This window comes from Neodiprion virginianus, chromosome 6 (genome assembly GCF_021901495.1).
Source record: "Neodiprion virginianus isolate iyNeoVirg1 chromosome 6, iyNeoVirg1.1, whole genome shotgun sequence".
In the NCBI taxonomy this organism is placed as follows: Eukaryota; Metazoa; Arthropoda; class Insecta; order Hymenoptera; family Diprionidae; genus Neodiprion; species Neodiprion virginianus.
In genome coordinates, this window is record NC_060882.1 from 27,601,131 (window position 1) to 27,628,887 (window position 27,757).

Genomic DNA, 27,757 nt, shown 5'->3' on the forward strand with positions numbered 1-27,757 from the left:
AGAGCGCTCCGTGTGTGGCAGCGGTGACTTTTTCGTCCACCCTCGAGCATCGTTTGGCCAAAGTTCGATAATTGGGAGCGATATTTGATCCTGCAGCTCTGCAGGTCGAATTTCCAAATACAGGTAACTCAAAGTCGTCGGTTTTGATTTCCCACGAGGGTTAAATACGGGGTAATAAGTAATTCCGTGACAAAATTTTGTCAGAAATTTGGAACGGAGTGCAGACAAGTGGCAGCAATGCATTTCACCCGGGAATTCAGTCGAAAACTCGCGTTGTTGTTGCTTATTTTGAACCGGCAAGAACCCGCGGTAGCAACGTGCTGATATCAGGGATGCGTAGGAGAGATTTTTCATCCTGTTTGCATGGTTCGTTTGCCGCGAATCCCGCGATATTTTTGTTCGAGCTGTTTTGTATGCGTACAGAATTCTCTGGGCAATGTTCGCGGGAGCGAATCGTGAACGGCGGATGAATACGCACGTATGCGCGATGGATATTTCTCGCGGGGTGTGAACAGCGAAATCGATCGAGCTTTTCGCAGGCGAATTTCGCTTCTTCGCGAATCGACGCAATTATACACCGTGTATGAGCTACCGCAGCACCGGTACATGCAAACAAAATGACCAACTCTTCGACAACCGGTGCTGAACGGAGCAGGACTCGATCAAGGAACGATTGAAACCTGTTGGAGGCAGCGATTCTCTACCTCTTTGAGCCCCTCTGCCATTTCAGGGTTTCCAACTTCCATTATCGGATTCCATCTTTCCATTCTAGGCACTGGAATTGCACAGTCGATTTGCCGGTAAATAAACGTGACGCTGTGCACGGTGCAGCTATTTTCCGTTATTACCACACGCGAGGGACTTTTGAGCTCGCGGATCGAGCCGCCCGTCATTCTTCATTTTATTCGCTCTCATTCACGTCTCGGCATTGTCCCGATGCCAGGTAATTGTTTGAACACTCAAGGCGGACCGTAGAAAAATTGATCATCGCTTCGGCGTCGCGAACAGTCGAGTTGTTCGCGAAACAGAGCAGCGGGGTGTTTGGGATAAAACGATTAGCAGCAGCTGGTTCAGCGATGCGCAGATTTGACGGTGATTTCGTTAGTTCCCCGGAAGCGTCACATCGGATTTCAGGGTTCCGTCAACTGTGAAACTCGAAAGCTGCGGCGAACCAACTGGCTCGAGTCTCGAGTAAGAGCGAGGAGATGCTCTGCCTGTTCTTGTTTGTACGGCTACTTCGCAGCGTCTGAGAGAGAAGTAAATCGATTTGCCAACTCAAACTTGGTTAAAACGGCTGTTATAGTCGGAGGCATGGTTAGCCTGGGTGTATTTAACTCCGACAGCTCATGCCGTTGAGAAAAACATTCCTCTGGAGAAGTCGACTCGCGGTTGACTCTGGAAATGAATTAAACACAAGCTGGTCTTTATTGGCGGTGCTGCCGGTGGCCGAGGCTTGAGGGAATTCCTAATTCAATTCGATAATCCGCATTCATGAATTTAGAACAGACAGCGGCTGATGGAAATTCTTCGACCCGAGTTACGTACGTCCATTTACTAGTTTATCAGAATTTCCTATTCACCCGGACAGACAAATTCCCGTCGGTTTTTGTTGCCGGACGAGTCATACCACTTCATATTTCAATATTTTACGAACTCCTTCAGGGCACAGTGTGGGAATCCAATAACTGATCAGATATTCAGCTCTACAGGATCGCGCCAACACCCGTCGGACACGGCAATATGATCGATTCGGCTCGGCGTTAATATTCATTCGATGTGAAACGAGGAAGAAACTCTTTCGGTGGAAGTGTTGAACCCACGGACAGCCAGAGATATGCAGAGAGAAGGTGGCGGAGGGAAACGCTGGGAAGGAAATAACGAGGTACGAGCTACCTACTCGGATCGTTGCACTAATTAACTGTCCCCTTCGACCAGCTGTTAACGGTATTGTGCTTCTTTGAACGGTTTTCGCCGTTTGCAAACGAGCTGTTCTTTCAACGAGACCGTAGTTTAACGTCAAGAGCACGTTCTCCCGTCGAGTAACCGACAATCCGAAGCCCTCCCGTTTTCCAATTACTCCTCGAACTGGTAATCAAGCTCATTTTTCTCGCGGCAGATCCTCGCCACGTGTTTCTTCGAATTCGGCGCTAATTCGCGGCGGCAGATTGCCACGATCACCGAAACGAGCGTTCTCGCCCCGTTCCGGTCGTTCGGCGAGGCATCGATTCAATTCTTATGTCATTTCGCCCTCGTTTGGGAAAGCGTCCCGATTTTCTCACGCGCCGCGCCGCCTCGAGGCCTCTCCGGGAATCCGGGGCGGGGGAAGGAGGGACGAAATTTGCCAGACAGCTCCGGCGGCAAATTTCGATGGAAATAAGCCGGGCGTCTTCTTCGCGAAACATCCCCGAGAGGGCCGAGAGTCATGGACGGAAGCAGACAAGACGCAGAGCGAGACTAATGAAATATTTCTCTTTCAACTCCGTCCTCTGCTCGAGGTCCGCGTACGACTCGCAAGCTCGGAGAGCTTTCGCGACCGCCGCGGCAGGTTCGTGCGTTACGTTAATTTTACCCGCTGAAAAATCTCGCGAGATTATTGTTACGATGCGAATGAAACTCAACCGCTGCAGGCGAATTGATAATCAAATAATTTTGCGGATGATTTTAAATTCCCTACCGCGTACCCTTATCCGCTTACCCCTAATTGGATGAACGCTAATTCGGAGAGAACGACGCACGGCGCGCAGCGTCCCGCGGGAACGAAAAGGATGAGGCTGAAAAGATTCGGCGAAATGGGTCTCCGGAGTATATACGCTCTCGCATCGACCATTTCGACGGAGTACAATTTTATAGACGGCTCAGGGCGGCAGAGAACCGACCAAGTCCCGACGGACTAGCTGCCGTGTCTTATTCCAAAGTCCGAAATAATTCCGACGACTCCGTCACTTTGTCTCCCCGATTATTCACTGCTTCTTTTCGAATCACGCTTTCGCTAATGCTGCGAAGCTCTGTTGAACTCGGCCTGGAGTTTAAAGCTCAGTTCTAACTACCGGATCAATGGTATAAAAGCTCGAAGCTTTAAGGGTCGTCAATTTTTCATTACATTAAAAGTTGAACTCACCCGCCGGAAGTTTCGTTATAAAACTGCGGTCGGCTGCTCCCGGCGTAGTTCTCCCAAGTCAGAAATCAAGTGACGCGTTTTTCTGACGTCTCGGATAGTTTTATATCTCACTCTCGCCAAGCAAGAGCAGTTGCTCGAACAGCTATATATCTTATTCTTTCCAGCAATCGATGAGCATGTGTTGCGATCGGCAAGGCTGGTTATTCTTCTTCAAACAAGTTTTATTTCCTTGGGAATAGTGAATATCCACCAGGAATATCAAATACCCGTGCTGAATTCTAGATATATTTAAAGATACCCAACTGCGGTAAATTCGCTTTCTCACAATTCTGGAAATTTCACTGTACAAGCGTATCTCTCCGTGATCTTTTATTCTCCATCTGTTTCCCCGATGAAGGTTTATCTATATTCGGAAATACTACTCGTCGATGATACAATTCACATCATCGAACATATCTTTCGGTGGAGAACAAAGTATAGCCTTTCTAACATCGTGCTCAATCACAAATTTTGTATAGAGGAACTTTGCAAATGCTGTATTGCACAAGACGCTTACACAGCATTACGATACTTTCCAAGCGGAATAAAGCTCTTAAAATCCCGGCAGTCCAAAGGTGATAATCTTAACAAAGATGAACGGGCATTATCTGATGAATTTTCTCACCGAACCGCGATGGGAGTTGCTGTGATTTAAACGAGTCAGGGCGGTAAAGTGAATCGACCTTACAATTCCAATTGCGCTACGAGCAGCCGTCGAAAATCTTTCCGAAGGACGTGATGTATCAAGTACTGACGAACCAGGGAGAAGCGAATCTCAGTTGGGTTAAGCACGTGATACGTCACCGAGCAGGAATCGATCGGGGCTTTGATAGATGCCGCGGCATTTGATGTAACCCCTGAGGGAAATGGGTCCATCATTGATACGCCCGGATCGCGATACATTCGGGAGCCCACATCGTTTGCCGGTACGACATGCGTGGAAATCAAGATTAAAAACGCCGTGTCTAAGATCCAGCGATTAAGGCTCGGGAGCTTTTCTTCATACCGGATGCATGGATAGCCAAAGCCGAGGGCGGAGAGTTGAAGAGACAAAGGAAGTCGAGTGTTTGACGAAGAGAGGCACTGATCCCGATATGCGAGTGGGCTCTGCTTTTGGCGCAGAGAAGACTTTCGCGGATGAGAGAGAGAGAGAGAGAGAGAGACAGGGAGGTATTAGAGGGAATTAAAAGCACCGCGAGGAACGGAGGGAAATAAAAACGCAATAAACTCTGCAAGCGCAACGATAAGAGCTCGGCGATATTAAGCGGGAGAATATAATACGTGCTAATTGGTGCAATAAATTAAATTCGATCGGATATCTCCGTTCGGCGTAGGAGAGGAGGGGGATGTTCTGGGAACTTGGAAAGTTCTCGAGGCACAGAGATTTCAGATACGAGCTTTGCAAGCTTCAACGCCCTCGGGCAAATCAGAGCAGCGAGAAATTAGATATATACGTATATAGCCCTATATAACTATAGATAACCTATTTTTTTATTTTTTTTTATTTTGCATACAGACTCAGAGCTCTGGAATTGTACGGTTTTTTCTGCTTTCTTTTTTGCGTTTTATTTTTTCTCTTTTTCCGGGGCTCGAACCGATTTTGAATAAAATTTATTCACCCAGTCTTATCCAGCGACGGTGAAGCTGAGCATTTTACTCGATTAACGCATCGTTGTTTCTTCACTTTTTACCCCATCCCGTTTTGAAGCGGTTCGCGTTTCAATCCGCAGATATTGTTGTCTGTTTGTAACAAATCGTACGCCCGGAGGTGGATCAAAAAATATTCAACCTTCATCTCTCTACATCATTCAGAACCATGTGCCGACTTTTTCATTCTCTTTTTTAGAATCGCGCGATTTTTACCCGCTACAAAATCACTCCACACGTAATTGCCCCTTACTTTTACGCTCCAGAGGCGTGTAATCATAACGGGCGATAACGTCTTGCCGTTTTTTTTTTTTTTTTTAAACCTTCTCCTTTACGAAAAATTTTAACCTAAAGTAATTTCGTACAGATTATACGTTTAATACCGAATTAATGCGGAGGATAGCGCGTTTGCGGGGAGCAATAAATCTCCAGGCGCGATTTCAACCCCCGGGAGGAGAAAGAGTCCCGGGGGGATAGATAGAGGATAAACTACTGTAACGTCGCGACGTGTACCAGCAGCTCTCCGCAAGGCTGTACAATTCTCGCCCCCGATTCCGAGTCATAATTATCGATCGTAAATCGCCCATTGCTCTCGGCGCAATTAAATACGGCCAGGACGAGTAGATTGAGCGAACCTGATCCCGCGGAATTTAAAACGACTCTCGAAGCGAAGCGTTACGCTCCGCGGTTTCCGCCCCATCGGCGTATATAAAAGTGAGACGCATGCGGCTCTGAAAATAAATTGCGTTTTATGGTGACGCGAGCCGGGGGTCGTTCGAAGATGAAATTGAAGATCAGTTTATGAGGCAGTTAACGGGCCCTCGGCTTCGCCGCCTCCGTCGTTAACTCGCGAGCCCCGCTCTGAGCCCGGCTCACATGTAACACTCGTCGTTAGGGAAACGCCGGACCGCGATAACGCCGGCGTGTTATTGAAGCGCGGATTGGTCAGAGCGTCTTTGCCGTTCTCAACTCCTCCACGATTTCAGATGCATACGTGTTACTGCTGGACGACAGCGAATGAAGAAGCAGGAAATTGCACCATGAGCTGCAGCTTTGAGGAAACAGCTCGGATCGTATATGAAATAAATTGAAATATACCGGGAGTATTCTAATCAACAAAGTTCCCGCGGATCGCCATGCCAGAGCTGAGTGTTCACCCGAATGGCCAAAAAAGTACTCGGTGTATTAATTTTTAACAATAATTTACGAGCGATCGAGTCCCGAGTGAAATACGACGATGAAAATCTCCTCTTCTCGTTTTTTTAATTACAACGTCTGATGATACTTTTTTCTTTTCTTTTTTATTTTTTATTTCGTTCTTTACTGCGCCCTTCATTTACCCCACACCCTCATCGGAATCCCAATAAAGATACCTTGATAGGTTCGAGAGTATTAATCACGGTGACCGTAATTTCTCGCGATTGATGATCCTTAATTTTTATACACATCCAGTAATGGCTCGCGGCAGCAGCCAGAGACTCGAACTGCATCCCTTAATTATTCCGTAGCTCGTGAACCTTTGAGACCCCGGCTAACCTCATTTGATCAATTCATGGTGGAAGTTCAGTCAAGCCCGTTTGAATTACTGCAGACTTGGCTCTCAACTGGGAATTAAAGAAACTATGCGCCTGTCTGCAACAACTTAACTCTACTCTGTAATCAATTATGCAAATTCTTCACTTGTTCGTGAATTTATTAGCTTGAGAGTAACTTTCTAATTCTGTGAAAAACTTTCAACTCAAGCTCTTGCAAATTGGCGCTTTAATCGCTCGATAGCAACTGAAAATTCTCGACCTTGAAACGTACGATTATAAAAAATCATCGTACTACGTCAAGTTCAACCGAATAGTTCGAGCTTTAATCCCTCCTCCGTATCAATTCGAATTTTCGAAACACCTAAACGTCGTACAATTTTAAAGACCCGTTAGGGAAATCTGATTTACTTCACGACGTGAATCAATTTTTCATTTCAAATCTTTCATAAATTTAGCAAAAGAAATTTCAAACAATACATCGATGATTTATTGGCTCTGAAAAAGCATCCCGGACCTCGTGTCATTGGGGACCGCCCGTCTCGTTGATCATTCAAAAAGCAAAAGCGTTTTTTTTTGATTTTTTCCTCGGAGAGTCTGATCGCCGCTTCGCGAAGTGAAACATATCCCCTATTTCCGAAATCCGTACAGCGGCGAACAAAGAAAGCGATACGCCGTAGGGGGATGTTCGTAAGGGAGGTACAGCTTTATCATAATCACCGGTGTCCGAGCCGCTGCCTGAACTTCGCCGCGGATGCTCCTTGTAATACCTTCTGAAAATCTTGAGGAATTGGTATTCCGATCCGCCGTTTTCCCCGCCGATTCCGAACTTCCCACCGCGATAGCTACCATGTGAATTATTGATTCATTCGGTCCCCTTCTCTGTCCGGCTTTCACCCTCTTCCCGCCCTCCTCGGAGTGTGTTTCGCATATATTTGAATAAGACACCAGGCGTGATCACGTGCTGAAAATTAAACGTGTCGCTTACTTTTACCCCCTGCATTTTTCATCCCGGGTTTCAATCCGAATCGTGAACAGATACATCGGTATCCTTTCGCAAATTCCAACCCCTGTTTTCTTCATTTCTTTTTCATTACACTGTATTCTTATCCACATATTTTTGAGCAAAGGAAAAACTTCGGCGACTGTCGGATAAGAAGAGAACAAGGGGTTGAAACGGAGGCGGAATTTACGCAGTAGTCAAAATTGGTGAACATAGCTCAGTTTCGCGGTCGTTATTTCCTCGGCTGTTAATTACTTCACGTACTTTCTGCGGTTTGACCGCAGCCGAAATTCGCGAAACGAGCTTAAGACTCAGGTTCGTGTCTAATTCGCGTGGATAACAAACGCGTGTCAAAAACAACAAATTGAGGCATAGCAACGACGTATGAAGGAAAAATAGACGGAGAGGTGAAAAAAGAGGGGCGTAGAAAAAGCGGATGAGCTTAGTGAGCAGACGCCCGTTATTTGCGGCATACTTTTTTCCAGCTAACGTTGCTTGAACGCTCGTATATAATTTGAGAAGTTTCCTCCGGCTGATGTTCCTCTTTTATTTCACTCGTTTTTCACCATTCCCCGTCCTCTTTATCCTTCTCTTTCTCCCGCTCTCTTAATCGGCTCTCTAATTCCCGCCGGATTTGCGCACTCGTAACCCGAATCTTTAATTCGCTTTCCCGCGAGCTCCATGGGAGAAAATTCTCGAGGTATATTAATCGGGGAAAAAAAAGGGAAATCGGACAGGATAGATAAAAACAATAAAGAATTGCTAACCAAGAGAGTAAATGCAGAGTATAAATTGCATGAATGCAGTTTTCGTTTATTTGGATTCGTAATCGAATTCAAAACGTTCACTGAGTTATTTCGAAGACATTCGACAGATAAGTTGAGTGAGTCTGATAATTTTGAAAGATTGTTCCATTCATCATCGAAAGTTGAGAAGACGTCGTTGATATTTTTTATTCATGTTAAGCTATCGATTCACTGCGAAAAAGTAATTCTTACGTTTCACTGTCTTTGCACATAAATCGCAGTGTCGAGATATGAGCAATTCATCGTTATGATTCTGCTCGTCGCATCACTGTGATTTATCGGGTTACTTTTTCAAGAAATTTTCACCAACGTACAGCCATTTCATTCTTAATTTATAGTCGTGCTTAAGCACAGCTGCGCAGTCGAACGTCTTACACTTTTTTATTCCCCCTACACTTTGATACCTGAATTCAAGATTACGGGAAATTTCCGGAATTTTGAAGCAAAACGTCAAAATGAAACGCAGTGTAAATTCATACAAAAAAAAAAAAAAAACTCCTTCCCCTGAAGCGTCATCATAAATTCCCGGCGGTAGAAGCAACAGATGATTCTCCGCCTCTGCGGTGTCATTGCATCAGGCTGGAGAAAAAACGCACTGCACATGTAAAGCACTTTGCATAGCTCACTGTGAAAATTCGGCCGTGGCATTTTAGCGGGCTGCACTTTTTCAGCAAAGTGATTCAATAATCGCGGAAGCTTTTAAAAGCCGTAGGAAAAACCGACACGACACTCGAGGCTGGATTTTTTCACCGTACCCTGCGTCAGCGAAAGAAGTAACCGCGTCTATCAACCCCCCGTGATGAACTCGAGTACAAAAACAGGTGTGCAAAAAAAGATGCGTTTAAATTCAGAGGGTACAAATGCAGGGGGATGCGAGAGGAAGGAAGAGGGATAGCCGGGACGTGCAGGGCGGATTTAGCCGATCCCCGACCGCGTAATTTATATGCTAATGTCTCCCGGTGACGGTGCGGAATCGACGCGCCCCATCGCTTCGCGTTCAAGGGGTCAATTCGCGATGGAAAACGAGCAAAGAAAAGCCCTCCAAATCGCGACAGCTTCGAAGCGCTCTGCCTAATCCCACTAGATCACTGGCAACTCGCCACAGAGTCTTTCGCATCCTCACGCACGCAGCCGGCATCAAAAATCGAAGAACTACGCCCATCTGCTGTCGGTCCGCGATATCCTCAAACGCTTTTCGCCGTTTCAGCGAAAGATTTTACAGGGATGAAAATAAAAAAGGAGAAGGAAAGAAAGAAAAAGAGAAGAAGCAAAAAAAATGTCGCGAAAGAAAGGAGAAAGAGATCCGCAAGGTGGGTGGGGGAGCTTTCTTTCCGAAAGGGGTAAATTTCTTTCAAAAGAAACCCCAGCTTCGTTGGATTGAATTGCAACGGTATTACGCCGCTTCCAGCAGGCCTGACACACCCATTATTTTCGCACTTTTTTTTTCCGTCGACGTCTCGTAAAATGACAAAGCCGATAAATAGTTGCGCGACACTCCGCGAGGATGCTGCTCGTGACGTTCGCGTCGCTTATTATGCCGCATGAAATATTGATGACGGTGGCATCGCATCGTCAATAGAATACGAGCTTTTCCGTCCGGCTGGTTATGCATCCCCATATAACGAGGTTATACCCTGCAACGATTCGTGCGCTTGTGAATCCCTTGCAAATACCTCAACTGCCTATACATGTATTTTTAAATATAAATTTACTATCCATTGTCCGCTCGAGGGCTTTATACGTTTTTAGAATTCCCGGTTAATTATCGGTCATAAAATATCCATGTAGGTATCGAAAACGGAAGGTAAACGACGCGAAGTCTGCGTTAGGGGATCGAATAATTGAACCGTCGACACGAATCGTCCTGATTTTACCTCGCGTCAATATCAATATCATTTCTTTCTGTCTGTTTTTCGACAGTTCAAAAACGAAATTTCTCAGAATGCATCTGAGTTGAGTAAAATTTCAATACCGGTAACCAATATGTTACGACCTTTGATGCCACGAATAAAAATTGTTACCTGCAAGTTCGGAAAGCGATTATCTATAGTTTATTTTTAAACAAATTGAGAATAAATCGTATCCAAAACTCCATGCAGGAGTGACCCTTTTTCGGTAATATATTGCATACAGAATTTGCGCATTGTGGCTAGAGTCGTGGGTAGGTAGGTTACGAATGGTGTTTTTCCCAGGGGAGATTTTCCCGGATTTCAGACAGAGCATTATAGAGCAGCAAATACACCCTGCAGCTTGGTCTATCAATTCGAACCTGTGTCGCGTCGACGGTTTCTAAAGTATACGTACGTATGTCGGTGTTTGGCGTATACGTAACACGTATATACCTATACATCGAACCACTCTGTAGCAAAGAAGAAAATCTTGCGTCTTTTCGCGTCCAATGTGCAGGTTAAAGCATTGGCCGCGGATGCGCAGCTTGCGAGGAGCTTCGGCTTCAACCCTTAATCGTATATTTCACCCATACCTTTAGAGCTTTCGACGCCGGGCACGTCGAGATCCCGGGACGCGAATAAAACCGTGGGTCCACGTCCGTCTGCAGCTAACTTCGTCCTCGTATATCAAGGTTCATCCTCACCCAAAATTCTTGGCCGAATTTTACGCCGTGAAAGCTCGTTGTTCGCGATTAAGATCATAACGACCGCGATAACAAGCTCTTCCGGCTTTGCGGTTGTAGAGACGATTACAATTGTCTCCCTTATATCCCCCAACGTGGGAAGATATTATGACAATTATATAAATATAACTGTTCCAAAGTTATACCTTATACCTTCACTTCGTCAATCTCTCGAGCTTTTATCATTACGCTCCGGAAACGAAGAGCTTTCGAAGAAATTGGCCTCAGAGTGGGGTGTATTTTTCAAAAACTAACTTCGGTGGAACACGGCCAAAGAGAACCGTAGGAACGACGCTGCCGGGGAATTGATAGAAAGTTAAGAAAGCACGTTTGAATTTGCGAGAATCGATCGAGACGTTGGAGGAAGAACTCGGCCTGACGAGAAACAGGCAAAAAAGTGCGTGAATATATTTTCAAAAACTTGTGGAAGCTATTTTAACCGAATCGTGCTCGAGATGTAATCCTGCGCCTCCGTGAGACAGAAAAGTCGTGTTATGATAACCGGAAACGTGATCCGATGCCAGCATATTGTTAGAGTGTATGAGGAGAGCGATGAGAAGGTATAAATCGGCTTCATCCCCAATTCCAAGGTCTCGTCCCAGACTCTCCTAGAGTAGAAAGTAAAAATTGTTTCGAGCTTTTTGCTTTTTGTCTATTGGAATAACGCACCGAGTGACCTTGAAACAAAAAATACCGCGGTCAGAGCGTGCAAAAAAGCTCCCCAGACGGCTTGTACGCACGACTATTTGGATTCTCAGACTACTCTTCTTCAAAATTTATAGGGGTCATCGGGAGCGGCGGAAATCAGATTTTTCTCTCGGAGGACTGCGGAGATATTGGATCGAAAAGTACGAGCTTGGCGAGTTTGACAACCTCGCGTCGACGGTTTCGTCCTGCTGCAAGCAGGACCGAGGCTCAAACTCATTCGGCAACGTTGCAGAGCTTGCGACAGAAAGTTACCTAGGTACTATTTGCGAAACGGATTGAGACGAGCATCTCGCTTCGTGCTGCAGCATTCTGAGGATTGTTGAACGCGAGCTTTCGTGCCGGGTTGACCCAGCAAAGCGGTTGTCCCGGATCTGGACTTGACTTTCTTGCGTGTTTCGAGGCGTGCCGGGCAGAGTTGCGACCTCCTCTACTTGACGATGCCGGTCGCCTGGCTCACAACGTGTATAATAGGCATGTAGGGGCGAAACGCGTGTGCTTAGTAAAATGCCGTCGCCCTCGTCGCCCGAAGCTGTATGAGGAAAACTTTTGCAATTAGCGCAAGTAAAGGCGGGAAAATGTTAATTCGCGAATAGTCAGGGCTGTAATTGCTCCAGGATATCCAACCCGTCGGCACGTGAATTCGTCGGGGCGATGCGCAGCTTTGGTAATCCGGTAGCAGCGTGCATATTCGTTGATCCTTTTTCCTATAATCTCCGCGAAGTGAAACGAATTGGGGCCCGTGGGTTTGTCGCATCGTTACAGAGACGTTTCGCAACGAAATTTCACTGAACGGTGTTGAAAACTCTATACAGTGAGAGAAAAAAAAGAAAAAATTTTAAAAACAAGGGATCGTTTCTTTTTTTGAAGCCCGCAGTGCTTGAAGTAATATTTACTCTAAGATCCAGCTTTGAGGAAGTTTGACTGAAATATTAAGAATCTGCAGTAAGATTTTTATCTTTTTTTTTACAGAAGATTAGTTCCTTATACTTTATGCGCTTCACAGCAGCTCTTGGTTCTAATCTTGACCCGGAAGGTGTCAATTTATGCAGCTCAAAGATACATGAACCACGAATGAGGTAAGTTTAAACCTTTACTCTTGACCTCATTAAGACCTATTCTGACGCAGTTTGGGAAGGAATTCGTAGTAATGGTAACAAGTATTATAAATGTGTGTCGATTCTCTACAGTGTCGTTCGATACGAATCTCGTGAATCTTTATTCTGTTTTCGTTTTGATTGCCTTCTTTTTACGGACTGCAGATGATGCTCCTCGATCGATCGATCTCATTGAGTCAGACTTTGCTTTTTTAATCCTTAGGAATCTTTGACGGGGGCAAACTAGAGGATGAATGAAACAAGGTTCAAGTCAAAGATCACGGTTAGGATGGCGAAGCGTAAAGTAATGCAGAAAAGTACTACGATTTCAGTTCGTCACCTACAATAACAATAATAACAATATTAATATTACTAGTTAGGGTGGAAATTCGTCTCCTACCGAATCCACCCTCCTTGACGTAAAATGAAGGACGAAGAGTAATGAAAATTTTCACGGGCAAACAATCTTCGGGCAGGATCGTGTCGTCGGATTATTATATTAATAAAGCGTGGGCTTGGGTTGAACAAAAGAAAAAACGACATGATAGAAAATTTTTAAAGCGCCAGCCCTGAATTCCCGGGTTCCACCGTTTTTGATTATAAACACGGGTAAATCCCGTACGCTCAGCAATTTTCTGGGAGTATCATAAATCTGATTTACCTGAAGAACGTTTTCCTACCTCCCCCTCTCTCTCTCCTTGTCTCAGATCGGTATCGATAAATTACTCCAGAGCCGGCAGCCGACTTTGGCGAGTCAAGCTGTGTGCGTGAACTCGGTGAATTATTTAACGTTAGAGAGTATATCTCGTGCGAAACACGTTGCCGGATTTTAGGGGGGAGGTTTCAGACCGAAGACGCAACTATTTCCCGACGCGACGGGGGTGCAGAAATTTCTCCCGAACACAAAGCCTGGAACTTACGAGGGGGAGCCGCAGGCTCCGGTAGTTCCACCCCCTCGGCCTGAGGAAGGTGACGAACCCGTCGAGGCACGTGGAACACGTACGCGAGCCGTGGGGTAGAGGCGCATTTATCTCCCTTCCTAGGACAATGGAAAGGCATTTCTTTGGGGTAGGGACTAGCGACTGAACCCCGTCGCTGCATGTCGTATCGCGAAGTTTGAGCTACTAGACACATTAGAGTGTGGAAGAATAGAGACCACCAGAAGAGCTTTTGCGGTGCTTTCCGGCTGAGCTGACGTTGCTCAACCTCTTTCCCGATGACACTCGACTTTGTCACCCGCGCTGCAGGTATTTCACCTCCCCGACCTCCACCCCTCCGCCGCCCAGCTCTAGGATGCGAAATTCTACGCGTCTTGTCTGTAAGGAACCCTGTTAAAAGATCCGACGATAGTCTGACGATCGACATACCGGATGCAGGGATAAATCGAGAAATGGAAATACTCCTCCTGCGATTATGCTTATACCCCCGGTTTTCAATTATGCGAGATCGGACTTCATGTACGGGGTATGTGGCTGCAGTTTAATAGACTTTCGGGTACATACTCGCGGATACTCGGTTCGACAGACGCGGAAAGCGTTCGAAAGTTCCTCGATTTATACTGAAAACTTGCAGAGGGAAGTATATCAACATTTCGGTCGGGGTAGAAGGCGCTGGCGAAATTCCCTCATCCAGGCAATTCGCTTCGTGGTCTGTGCCGTTTTATCCAATCGGTTCGTGCGAATATGACCGAGCAGAATCGTACCGCAAATTTATAACAGGACGAAGACAGGATGGATCTGGATAAGCGGAGGATGAGAAGATTGAAACGGAACGGGACGTATACCAAGGAAAGACGATATTCAACGATTGATATACGTAAGAACGGAAATGTGCAGAAACAGATGCTGCGGGTGTCCGCCGCACCGGAAACCACTAACACGGTAAAATTATTCTCAGGAAAATGAATTCCGGAAACATCCAGCACCTGTGACGAGATTGATGCACGCGTCTAAAGTGCAGGTGGAAAAGAATCGATACCTTTCGATTCGAGCCGCGCTCGTTTGGAATCATCGGCGTTCAAAAAGCCTCCACGTCGTAACTTTCTCAAGTCTGTCCTACGAATCGCTTCTCTTTCATCTTTATTTCGAGCTTTATACAGTGACGCCGTCATACCGCAGCTCTCGACGGCCGACGGAGAACCAGCGATTCAATTACACCTATCAGTCAAACTTCCGGGCTGCTCGAACCAGGCTCGAACAGTTTGGCTCCCACTTTGCCCAAGTTTAAAGTGGCCATCAGGCAGGCGTGTGCCGTTCGTTTCTGCCGGTGGAACACGTGTTCAAAGCAAGTGTATTTCAGCGCTGTTCCTGCACTCCAAAGACGAAAAGGATCCCCAGAGCTGTCGAGTTCGGTGCATCGTATCTCCCTACCGTATCTTTGGCATGCAGTTAAAGCGAATTTTATAAATCGCGAATGAGGGAGTGAAATAAAATCTGACAAAATTGTCACAGCGCTATGCGTCGGTTCAATTTCGATTTCGTTTCTCCCGCGTCAGCTGAATTTTTGGTGCTGGGATCGAAATTCATTATTCTATTACTTCTTCCCCCATTCCGGCAATGGTTGTTGAATTTGTCCATCGGGAGCTTGTTTGCAAGCGGTGCGTTTTCATTACGTTCCATTTCAACGGGCTTGGAATTCCTTGGGAGAACGCTGAATTTCACGGTTTATCGCAAGCCATGGAGTCTTGATCGTAGCGTCCCAACTTCGAGGGTATGTAAAGGGGACTATCCGAACGCAGAAGTGTCTCGGCGCAATGCAATCCCTTGGGAACAATTGACGGAGGGTCAAGGAACTGTAACGATATTACATGCGAGTCACATAGAATATAAAGTAATTCGTATGTACGCGCCTTAAGCACATACAACGTTTCAAAATAAAGGGCAAACGCTTAACTCTAGGTGTCACGTCGGTCAAGATCACCTATCCGGTGAAATAAGTGTAACTCTCTCTCTCTGCGAGCCGGGGTCGAAGCGAACGGTCGATATAAAGTCTAGTCCTGTCATATTCACATTCTTATAATTTCGTTAACATTTGGGAAAACAAAACAAGTAAAAAAAAAAAAAAAAAAAAAGGGGAAACAAAAAAAAAAAAAAAAAATTAAGACGACGATTCATACCAGAAGTGTAACCCAACGCAATCCGAATCTTTCGGAGCCTGTGAGCCTAAAGAACAAATCCAAATATCTGATCGACGAACGACCACGCAGTATAATCGGTGAAGACCGATTCTATAAAAGGAATATCAAAGAACTTCAACATCCATGATCATCTACGGAGCCGTTAGGCCACCTCTCTTCATCAGAGATATTCCGAGCTAAGTCATCTTTTCATTACTGATTTGTAGGTGGATTGTGCCACAAATCTGTAATAGCCTTCTTAAGTCAGTATTTTATATCTTCGTCTGTTAACTTTATTGTAATCTCACCATAATTTAGAGTCCTTTGTCAGTAGATTCATTCTTTCACTAGAATCATTTTTAAATTTGAAGCATAAAGGAAAAGAGAGCCAGTCTTTCGTTAATGTGGTACAAAAATTTTACCAGAATAATTATATACAAAACGTCGGTAATCGCATTGAGTAATTTTAACGTGTGAATGAAAGAGTGAATGAGATTTTCTATGATTGCCTGTTCTTTTAAAAGGTTATACCAAAACTCAATAAATCTGTGTTCTACATTGTTTCCTCCTGATTTAATGTATTTTGTTTATTGAATATATCTAAATTTCTAATATAACATAAAATCAAAACGTATCGGTTGAACCTCAAAAAAAAAAACCGTTACAAAATGGCGCCCGAACATAAAGTTTAGACATAAAGAAAGTAAACATAGGATTAAATTTGAAACTTCGTCGTTGAATGTTTGTATGATTGACCTTAGGTAGTAATTGTAAGAAACATATATTACGCGATAAATAGAAATATAAGAATTTCAAAAGTACATGGCACCAACGATTAAAAGAACACCTGTTAAAACTAGGTCAAGGATCACAAATAAACCAAGGAGGTCAGAACCTGACATATCAAAAGCAGGCAATAGTCAAATACGAAATAATACAGGCGAGATGGAGGGAGAACTGGAGCGTTTGAAGGAGGAAATGGCGAGTTTCGCGGGTTTACGAAATACGATTGAACAGCTACAGGCACAACAAGCAACTAACGCACAGCTGGCAAACGAAGTCGCATTGTTGAAGCTCCAGAACGAACAACAAAGACAGGCTCTTCAACAGATACAGAATCCAGTTCAACAACCAGTTACCAATAACGATCAAATATCGGTGAGTGAGTTAATAGTAAGTTTGCAACGAAGTCACATTGATGCCAAAGCTCCCGAGTTTACAGATGAAGAAGTTATAAATCCTATTGAATATTTGGAAAATTTGGAAAATTATTTCAGGTTAAAATGTGTGAAGGAAGAGTGTAAATTGTCGATAGTCGAAAGTAAATTATCAGGTAGAGCAAAAATATGGTGGGAAGCGAGTAAAGAAACTATCAACACGTATAATGATTTTAAAGAAGCCTTTAAAAATAAATTTTATTCCATTCCAATCCAAGTTAAAGTCAAAACAAAGTGGAGTTCAAGACGGTATAATCAACAGGATGGTTCACTTCAAACATATTTTTTTAAACAGCTTAAGGAAGCAAAATACCTATTACCGAAACTAGACCAGTTCGAAATAAACTATACCATTATCCAACAATTACCATATAAAATTCGTGATACTCTAGCAACTGTGAATATGGCGGATACAAAAATAATAGAACAAGCTTTATCGCAATTAGATGTAAATTATGAAGAAAGAAACAATAATAAACACAAATATCAAAATCAAAGTAACAACAATCAAGTGAATAATGTAAACAACATGCAAATTCAACATAAACAACAGCAACAGATAAATAATACAAGTAGGCAACAAAATTATCCAAATGCTGCAAACAACTTTTATCAAAATCCTCAATTTGGTACAAACTTATCACCATGGCAATATCAACCGCAAGTTCAAGCATCAACAAGCAACCAAATGAATTTACCAAACGTCAATTATCCACCACCTTATTTCTCAGGAACCAATAATCAGATACAGTCATTACAAACTCAAATGCAAACTAACACCAATAATTTACAAACCAGTCCAAATAGAAATTTAAACTAATAAACAGCTCGATGTGTATAAGTCCGACATCGAGTTGGGATTATGCAAATTTAGTTGAGGACTTAATGCACGAAATTGGTGATGCTGAAGAAAAAATTGAAAGAGTAAAACAAAACTTATCGAATGGTCCAAATGTAGTAATAAATGTGTTAAATTATCGAATGGTAGCTTTATTTGATTCAGGAAGCCAAGTAACATGTATGTCTGAAAAAGTATATAAATCTCTCAAAGGTAATCATAGTTTAAATGAACTACCAGTTACAAATGTAGTAGTTTTACCAGCAATTGGGAAAAAGCCCACAGCGGTTAAGCGACAAATTTTGGTTGATGTTCATATGGGATCGCAGAAAATCACAACAGCTTTTTTAATTATACCGCATCTGTCTAGTAGTGTGATTTTTGGTAACGATTGGCTTGATATTAATAAAGTAGTTTTAGATTACGGTCAGAAAACAATTAGTATTAAAGGTAAAGTAATAGCTCCACCACTTTTCTCATACGACCGGGAACCTGCGGAAAGGTTGAGCTCATTTGCACAAAACGCGAAAATATATATCAAAATTTTAAGAACTGAAGATTCAGAAAAAGAATATGAAAAAATAGGCAAAGAAATATTTAAAAAGAATTCAAAGAAAGAGAATAATAATGAAGAAAATAAAAATGATGATGAAGATATAAAAACAGTTTTTGAAAATATCACAACTAAAGATCCTGAATGTGATAATGATGATAAAATGTCAGAAACACATGAAAATGTGATGCAAATTGACAATGAATCTGATTGTGTAGAGGAGAATAAAATTGATGAAGAAACAGAAATAAATTTAAAATATATCTTTGTAGAAAATGATGAAATTGATAAAAATATTTTAGTAGATAAGGAAAATATATGTGTAGCAATAAGTGAATTTGATAAAATTGCATCGGTAGATCAAAGAGATAATCCGAGAAATAATGAATTAGAAAATCTAAATTTGATGTGTGTAAAAAATAATATAAAATGTAATGAATCTGTATTTCAAAATGTAAACGAACATGAACAAAATAACGCAGAAACAATAGAATCACAAGACCATAATTTTTACAAAAAGAATTTAGTTTGCCAGAAAACAGTAGAATCGGAAGATCACAATTTTTTTAAAGATAAATTGGATGAAAATATCGAATCAATTTTAATAGAACAAATTCAAGTAACAAGATCTCAAACAAATGATCAAAACTTTTTCGAATCTGTCCGGTCGATCGCGAATAATCTTATGGGTACAAGTGAAGAGCAAAAAGCTGAGCTGGAAAAATTGCTAATTAAATATGAAAAACTATTTTCAGAGAAAGCCGGATGTACAAACATTTATGAACACTCTATCAAATTACTAAAAGACAAGCCAATCGTTAAAAAATCATACCCGGTACCATTTAAACTTAGAGAAGCAGTAGATGCAGAGATAAAGAAAATGCTTCAAGCAGGAATTATAGAAAGATCAAATAGTCAATACTGCAATCCATTGCGAATAGTACAAAAGAGGGAGAATGGAGTGAGGTTATGTTTAGATGCCAGATATATAAATGACATAATTGAGTCTGATAACGAATGTCCACCACCAATAAATGAATTATTAAGAAAATATCATGGTGTAAAATACATGACATCTACTGATCTAACACATGGATATTGGCAAATCCCGCTAGAGAGAAATTCACGTCAATATACAGCTTTTTTACACGGTGGCACTTTATACCACTTTTGCAGAATTCCATTTGGTCTCAAGACGGCAGGAAGTGGATTCATACGTGCCCTAAATATGGCATTAGGTAATGAATTTACCTCCTTTCTGACTTGTTATATAGATGATCTTTTAATAACCTCAACTGATTTTGATTCTCATATGAAACACCTAAGCCTAATATTTGATCGTTTAATGAAACACAATTTTACACTTCGTCTAAATAAGTCACTTTTTTGTAAGAAGTCAATCGCATTTCTCGGATACGTTATAACACCTGAGGGAGTTAGTCCCAACCCAGACAAAATCAAGGTGATTAGAGAATTTCCAGTACCAACAAGTAAATTGATTTTACAACGATTTTTAGGAGCGTGTAACTTTTACCGGCAGTTTAGCATAAAATATTCGAACTATGTCACGCCCTTGAGAGATTTATTAACAGACAATACACCGTTTAGATGGACAGAGAAACATACGAAAGCATTTAAAAAGATAAAGGAAAGTTTTATAAACTGTGTAACCCTTAATCACTATTTACCTGGCGTCATATGTAGAGTACAAACAGACGCAAGCGATCTTGGAATAAGTGCGATTTTGTACCAAATTGATGAGGAAGATAACCATAAAATTATTTCACTTATAAGTAAATGTTTGTCGAAAGCAGAATTAAATTACACAACTACGGAAAAGGAATTACTGGCAATAATGTATGCATTAGATAAATTTAGAATTTGGTTAATTGGAAGTCCATTTGAAATAATAACAGATCATAAAGCATTAACTTTTATAAATACAGCACCGTTTTTAAGTCCACGATTATCACGATGGGTTGTAATCTTACAACAGTACACATTCACAGTCAAGCATTGCAAAGGAAAAGATAATGTGGTGGCAGATTTTTTCAGCCGAAATATCAACGGGAAACAAAGTACAAACGAACGTAACAAGTTACTAATAGCAAAAATAAACCAACTGCTAGTAGATAATGTAGAACTCGAACTAAACAAAATCGCATCTCAAACTATTAAAATGAATCCAACGTTGATAAGAAACCTGAAAAATTTAAAACAATTGCAAATAAAAGATGAGGAATTGAAAAATATCATAAATAAATGCAATACAGATTCATCTGATGGTTGTTACAAAGTACATGAAGACTTGTTGTTTTATAAAAGTAAATTCGATCAAAATTGGCGAGTAGTAATCCCACAAAGTATAGTAGATTTACTCGTAATTTCTGTACATGAAAAAATAGGTCATATGGGTGTATATAAAACATACCAATATATTAACAGATATTATTACTGGCGAAAAATGAGAGAAGGTATCAAAAAACGTATTCAAGCATGTGACACATGTCAAAGAACAAAGGCATTATCCTACAGCATGCAAGGAAAGTACAAGCAGGTAACAGCTGATCACCCGAACGAATTGACTACAATTGACTTCTATGGCCCTCTGCCGAGATCTATTGGGGGAGTCCAATATTTGTTAGTTGCAATAGATGCATTTTCAAAACTAGTTACGTTATACCCCATAAAACGAGCTACTACAACAATAGCATTAAATAAAATAATCAACGAGTACTTTAAAAACGTAGGAAAACCAAAAAGATTGCTATCCGACAATGGAACTCAATTCACAGCTGCTAGATGGAAAGTCGAATTAGAAAAACAAGGAGTAGAAGTTTGCTATTCATCAATTAGACACCCACAATCCAATCCTACTGAACGAGTGATGAGAGAACTGGGGAGATTTTTCCGTACCTTCTGCAATGATAAGCATACTAGATGGGCAAAATATGTCAAAGAAATCGAAAAATTATTAAATTTAACAACACACCATAGCACCGGTTTTATTCCATACGAACTTCATTTTAATAAAACAGCGCATGATGAATTAACAAAAATTGTAAAATTTCCAGACAGAATTGAAAATAGTTACGATATTAAAATATTGTTAGCCAAAGAAAACTTGAAGAAAAATTTTGAATATAGAAGCCGGAATCAAAAATCAATTTCAACTGTAATTTTAAATGAAGGAGATCTAGTTTTACTACGTGTACCATATCCATCCTCCGCTATCGATAAATTAACACACAAATTCTTCCATTTGTTTAAAGGTCCGTACAAAATAAACAAAAAAGTTAATGAAAATGCATATAATTTAATAGATACAAAAAATAAAAACAAAAACTTGGGAACTTTCAATCGTGTGAGTTTACGCAAATATTATCAGCCCACAAATCCAAGTGCTAAATAACAGATAATTTTTTGTAATGAAAATTCACGAAAAACTCGTCATGAATCCTTCAAATGTTCTAATAAGTCCAACATGCATAGATTATAGAATTTTTTTAGATGTAAGTCCAGTTAAACAAAATGTTTGCTAAAAGAAAATGTGATTAGATTTTAAAATGATAATTTTAATGATGAATGATGAAGGATGAATGGATTGAATGATTGATAAGTAAGAAGTAATTTAAAGAGAGGTTTTTAGATTTTACTGCAAATATAGGATAACGAGTAATTTTCGATATTTTCGTTCTCACAACAATCTCGAAAATGGGGGGGGTGATGTAACGATATTACATGCGAGTCACATAGAATATAAAGTAATTCGTATGTACGCGCCTTAAGCACATACAACGTTTCAAAATAAAGGGCAAACGCTTAACTCTAGGTGTCACGTCGGTCAAGATCACCTATCCGGTGAAATAAGTGTAACTCTCTCTCTCTGCGAGCCGGGGTCGAAGCGAACGGTCGATATAAAGTCTAGTCCTGTCATATTCACATTCTTATAATTTCGTTAACATTTGGGAAAACAAAACAAGTAAAAAAAAAAAAAAAAAAAAAGGGGAAACAAAAAAAAAAAAAAAAAATTAAGACGACGATTCATACCAGAAGTGTAACCCAACGCAATCCGAATCTTTCGGAGCCTGTGAGCCTAAAGAACAAATCCAAATATCTGATCGACGAACGACCACGCAGTATAATCGGTGAAGACCGATTCTATAAAAGGAATATCAAAGAACTTCAACATCCATGATCATCTACGGAGCCGTTAGGCCACCTCTCTTCATCAGAGATATTCCGAGCTAAGTCATCTTTTCATTACTGATTTGTAGGTGGATTGTGCCACAAATCTGTAATAGCCTTCTTAAGTCAGTATTTTATATCTTCGTCTGTTAACTTTATTGTAATCTCACCATAATTTAGAGTCCTTTGTCAGTAGATTCATTCTTTCACTAGAATCATTTTTAAATTTGAAGCATAAAGGAAAAGAGAGCCAGTCTTTCGTTAATGTGGTACAAAAATTTTACCAGAATAATTATATACAAAACGTCGGTAATCGCATTGAGTAATTTTAACGTGTGAATGAAAGAGTGAATGAGATTTTCTATGATTGCCTGTTCTTTTAAAAGGTTATACCAAAACTCAATAAATCTGTGTTCTACATTGTTTCCTCCTGATTTAATGTATTTTGTTTATTGAATATATCTAAATTTCTAATATAACATAAAATCAAAACGTATCGGTTGAACCTCAAAAAAAAAAACCGTTACAGAACCGGTTTTCTCTTATCTAAAGTATACATTCCATAATACTAGGAATGGGGTCTAGTTTTCAGCTTTTCATGCCGTTTGGAGCACCGCGGAAGGTCTAAATTCTCCTATAAACTGAATCCTAAATTCATAAGTTCGACACTCATACTTGTGAAAGAAAATTCTGACGATTTGCAGATTAGCGAGATCGAGCCATCTGTGCCGTATTCTAAACGGAAACGATGAACGTGGCTTTTATGTTCAATAAAGAGACGCAATTCCTCTTCTACCTGAGGTTATTATATTTTTTTTAACCGCACACTTCAACTTCCGTCTTTCAAAGGGTTTCCGTCGAATCATCGCGTGATTTATGCGAAGTAATTTGGAAAAGCTGAGTGCAAATTCAGGTCTGAAAAGCACCTTCCGTTAATTTAAAGTCGATCTACAAAAGCCCAATGTGCTTCCAGGATTTCGAGGCGAAGAATTGAAGTTCTCGAGAAATTTTTCAAGCCTCAATTTATTGTTTATTGTTTAATTGACAAGTCGGGAATTAGACGTCCCTTTTTGCGATCGTACAAGAAAGGCACCTGGCGTGCAGAACGCATTTATCTGCCAACGCCGCGAGCCTTCTGACCTACCATCGATAACAAGTGGGACAAACGGTAAGTTATCGACGAAGGTGTTGCCACCCGTAGCAAATCAGCAGGTACGATCATCCATCGATAAAGTAGGCGAGAAAAATCTATATTTCTGGTCTACTCACGTAGGGGGATATCCTCGTTGCCGGATGATTCCTCAGAGCTCGATTCCTGGCCGTCCGCTTTCATCCTGCGCCAAGCTGCAAAAAGTCGTAAAATATGAGCCGCGACAGTAGCATTGAATTAGAATTTAAATCTGCAGAGATATGCGATAAGCCCGTACCCTTTCTGATGAGCCTCTGAATTCCAGAAGTAGAACGTCTCTTCCGTTTTTTCCGCCTCCTTGCCATCGAGCCCAGCTCACAGCCCTCTATCGAGTCGAAGGAGTCCTCGGCGCAGTCCTCCATGTAGCTGGAGTCTATGTCCAAGAAAGAGGAACTCTGAAAAGAGTTAAATTAAATCACCGCGGGCTGTTGAAGTCGGTGCGGTTGGTGATAAACTTTTGGGCGAATGGCTGAAGAAGGGTACGTTACGCGAGAGGATGACAGCGCCAAGTCTTCCCACATCGCCGATGATTTATGTTCTTCAGCTGGTGGTTCACGTCTACGCGCGATGACGACAACGACGAACTCGCACGTGGCCAACGCGAATCTGGTACTCGAACTTGTTCCGCGATTCCAGCACGGCACGGCACGGCACGCGACTCGACGACGATGCTCACCCGCAGGGAGTCATTCCCGAATACTATTACAATTGCGGATATTTTCGGACCGCTAGGCGTTTATCTTCCCGAGCTCAAGTTCCACCTTCGCCGCTCCCCCACTTCTTCATGAATGAGCCATTTTTCACCATCTCTAATATCTATATATAGCCCTAAGCGCCGCGGGCTGCTGTCTGGAATCTCAACATAATTGTATCCATCTGATTCCGCAGTGTAAACGTAAACAAGCCGGACCGAGTATTGATGCCGATGGGTAAACACACCCGGCTCACCAAGGCGGAGAATTTCTCTGGTCTAAATAAACGATCAATGTCTATCGAAGTGAGAGGGCGTCAGGGTCGGTCTTTAAGTGGTATCCGGACGCCACCGAATCCCATCGGGATGACACGGCCTCATGAAAATTGGACAATAGTTGAAGCCTTTTTTTTAGAAATTCAAAGCCGTGTCGAACGAGATCAGAATTGTCACTCGAGCAACACGGAATGCCCAGGGAATCAAACGCGAGCCGCACAATAGTCGGATTAAAATAAAACTGTCCAGTTCGAGTAAAGTTTGGCAGACTTACCCAGGTATAACCTGCAGACAGACGACAATAAAGAAGGTCGGTCAGGGTTTGACGAGCTTCTTGCAAGGCGGAAACGAGTCTGAAGGTTTCACTCAGCAATATCCGGACCCGTGTTTCGACCTGAAGCAGCCCTCCGATACTTCAATGAAAACGATGCACTGGCTGGCGTAAGTTCCAAGGAAGCGAGCGACAACGGGCTTGATACAATGTAACCCTTGATTCACCGCAGAACAACGCGTTTTAAGAAAGGCTAGAAATGTACGCGACGTCGCGACGTCGACCGAATCGGAGGCGTCGTTGTTTTTGGCCTAAGGCCAGCGTCACCCACGCCTGGTGGACACGGTACGATTTCAATGCGATCATCGCACTAGTTCGCTATTGTAAGAGGAGAGAAACGACGGAGCCAGGTGGAAACACGGAAAACCGAGTGAATTCGACGTGACAATCGCTTCGCAACAGGTTTGCTTCTCTTCCGGGAGTAACCTTGTCATTTTGTCTAGTTGCGGTAGAGCAACTTCCGATCGAAGAACATCGATATCGTGCAAGATAAGGCGAGGATAATTATTTCTCCAAATTGACCACCTGTCCATTTTGCCGAATTTTGTTCGCTGTTTGTAAAAAGAATCGTGTTGAAAGTTGAAGACCTGACTGATGTGACGGTGCCGAGGCGTGTAAAGAGAACGGTGTTGAACGCGTGTCTCGCAATGTTGGCGGCGTGAGAAAACTACCGTGCCTATTCGATGTCGGATCGCTGAGTCTTTTAGCCGTTTGCCGCGGCTAATAACTAACTGTTGTTGGGCGTTTCGTGTTTTACCCAGGCCTCGGTTCCAGATAGTAACTGTCCGCGGGCAATCATGGCGTTCCCCAGCTAAGGAAACCCATTTAATGTTTCTCGCCGGCTGTGACACTCTGCCGGGTTATCTTCTCGAGGTTTGATCGCAGCAAGAAGCTTCTGCAGTTATCCAGCCGCCATGGCGAACCTGAAACGATCGCGAAGTCTTACCGAGAAAATCACTGAGGTTACGGACGCGTCGACGTCTACCCGTATACGTCACCAGAGCTTGTGGATGGAAGTGAAAAATGACGATTCGATCATGCGATGGCCAAGCTGTTTTTATTTTCATTTTCATTTCGAATCCCTTATTGGCAATCGGAGCATTTGGGATTTACGAGTCGGGTCGTCAACGTTGGCTACGGGTTTGAAATGTCCTCCGGCTGTTTAGGCGAGTGAAATAGCCGGGTCCATCGGTTCAGCCTACGGAAGAAGAATCGGAGGAAGAAGAAGAAGAAGAAAGAGCTAGCTCTCAGGTGGCTGAAAATATTTGGGATTCCCTCCGCCCAGTTGTAAAACCGAGACGAACCCGGACAATGGGATCGGTAGGATGTCTCAATAGTCGGGATGTGAATAGCGGATGGGTTACAAGAATAGACGCATTGTCGAACGGGCCGAAGTCACGTCGAGTTTAATGAACCAAATGGAGTTAACACACCCGGGAAACAGCGCGGGGTGCGGCGACACTCCGAGCCCCATGAACGAATATGCCCGGATCATGGTGCAGTACAAACGGCGAGGGTACTTTTCCTACGGAAGCCAGGGAAACGGTCGGCGTGTTTGTAGTGCCCGTGCTACGGAGAAGAATTTCGTCCGATGATCCTTGGGGAGTCGGTAAACAAAAATCTTGCCTTAATGCGTGACACCCGCGTAGACGCCTGTGGAATAATAAAGTCGAGCCGCAGGTCCGCGCGGAAATGGCCGACCGAAGGGCTCGACCGGTGAAAATACGAGGCTGCAGCCTCCCGGGACATTGTCTCGTATTCCGGTTTCCCACCAGTGCGGAAAACTGCACGGATTACAGGCGTGTGCACCTATAACCAGGGAGAAAGAAACCCGGTGAAACGATCGTCGTGCGGTGCAGGAAAAATAGGCGACATATATGTTTATACCGGTTAAACGAACGCCGACTCGAAGCCGAATTAATTACACCAGAGGAGTAATTACTCCGCGAGCAATTTAGAGAATCGCCGATCTCCCCGCCTTGAATCTTGGCCGTCTAGTGAACGCAGATCCTGTTGCAAACGGTGCCATCGGCTTCTTCTGCACCGCGATCACGCGCCGCCTCTCATCAAATCGGTGGCTGTCAAAGCGTACATTTCCGCGGAAATTTCACCGACGATCGTCGTCGGTGAATATTACGCGGTGGACACCCGGCACGGCACGTTAGGTCCGAACCGAGGGAACAAAGTGCAGGTGCAATGCCGACTTTAACCTGCGGAGGGAGACCGCACAGGGAGAAAACCGGGGACGCACGGAATAACGACAACCATAATTGTCGCAGTGCAGATACAGAGTAACACAATGTTGCCGCTTCTCACCCCCCCCCCCCCCCCCCCCTGCCGGGGGTGGAACACTCGAACCGGGCGCTTCGCCGGGGGCCGATGCGACGGCGAGGATGCGAGGACGGAGGACGCGGAGGACGCGGAACGGGAGTTTTTTTAAACCGGGTTCGGACTGGGGGGCTGCCGTTTGTCGGACATACCTTGGGGCCACCCTGGCGTCTAATTGCGCGTAATGCGCCAGGGCTTGGCCGCAGGACTCGCCGCCAGAGAACCGCGGGAAAAACTCGGGTCGCGTAGTGACAAAACAAAGTTGCGGGACGCCGTGCTATGTCCGGCACGCTCGGACCCACACGACGTCGATCTCTCATCCGGAGGGAGGCCAACGCGAGGTACGACGTCCGCTACGACCGCGGAACTCGCTCCGGCCACCGGGTACTTACTCCATTTTCTACCGGGCAATTATTACACACGACTTCGTCAACGGGCCTCGTACAGTGCCG

The 27,757-nt window shown here is 43.1% G+C and overlaps 1 protein-coding gene across 2 annotated transcripts in view; it reads right to left on the reverse strand.

Moving 5' to 3' along the window:
- LOC124307914 (Kv channel-interacting protein 1-like) overlaps positions 1-25,156 on the reverse strand; it is a 103,743-nt gene extending 78,587 nt beyond the window's left edge. Inside the window, exons 1-3 of one of the 2 annotated variants that reach the window (XM_046770096.1) lie at positions 24,921-25,156; positions 23,918-24,074; positions 23,760-23,834 (exon numbers count right to left, since the gene is read on the reverse strand). In XM_046770096.1, the coding sequence (XP_046626052.1) occupies positions 23,760-23,834; positions 23,918-24,041 (199 nt within the window). In that variant the 5' untranslated portion in view covers positions 24,042-24,074; positions 24,921-25,156. Of the gene's footprint in view, positions 1-23,759; positions 23,835-23,917; positions 24,075-24,167; positions 24,366-24,920 lie in introns of those variants that run through there. The other variant, XM_046770094.1, reaches the window with a different exon arrangement.
- Positions 25,157-27,757: the final 2,601 nt, after the last annotated feature.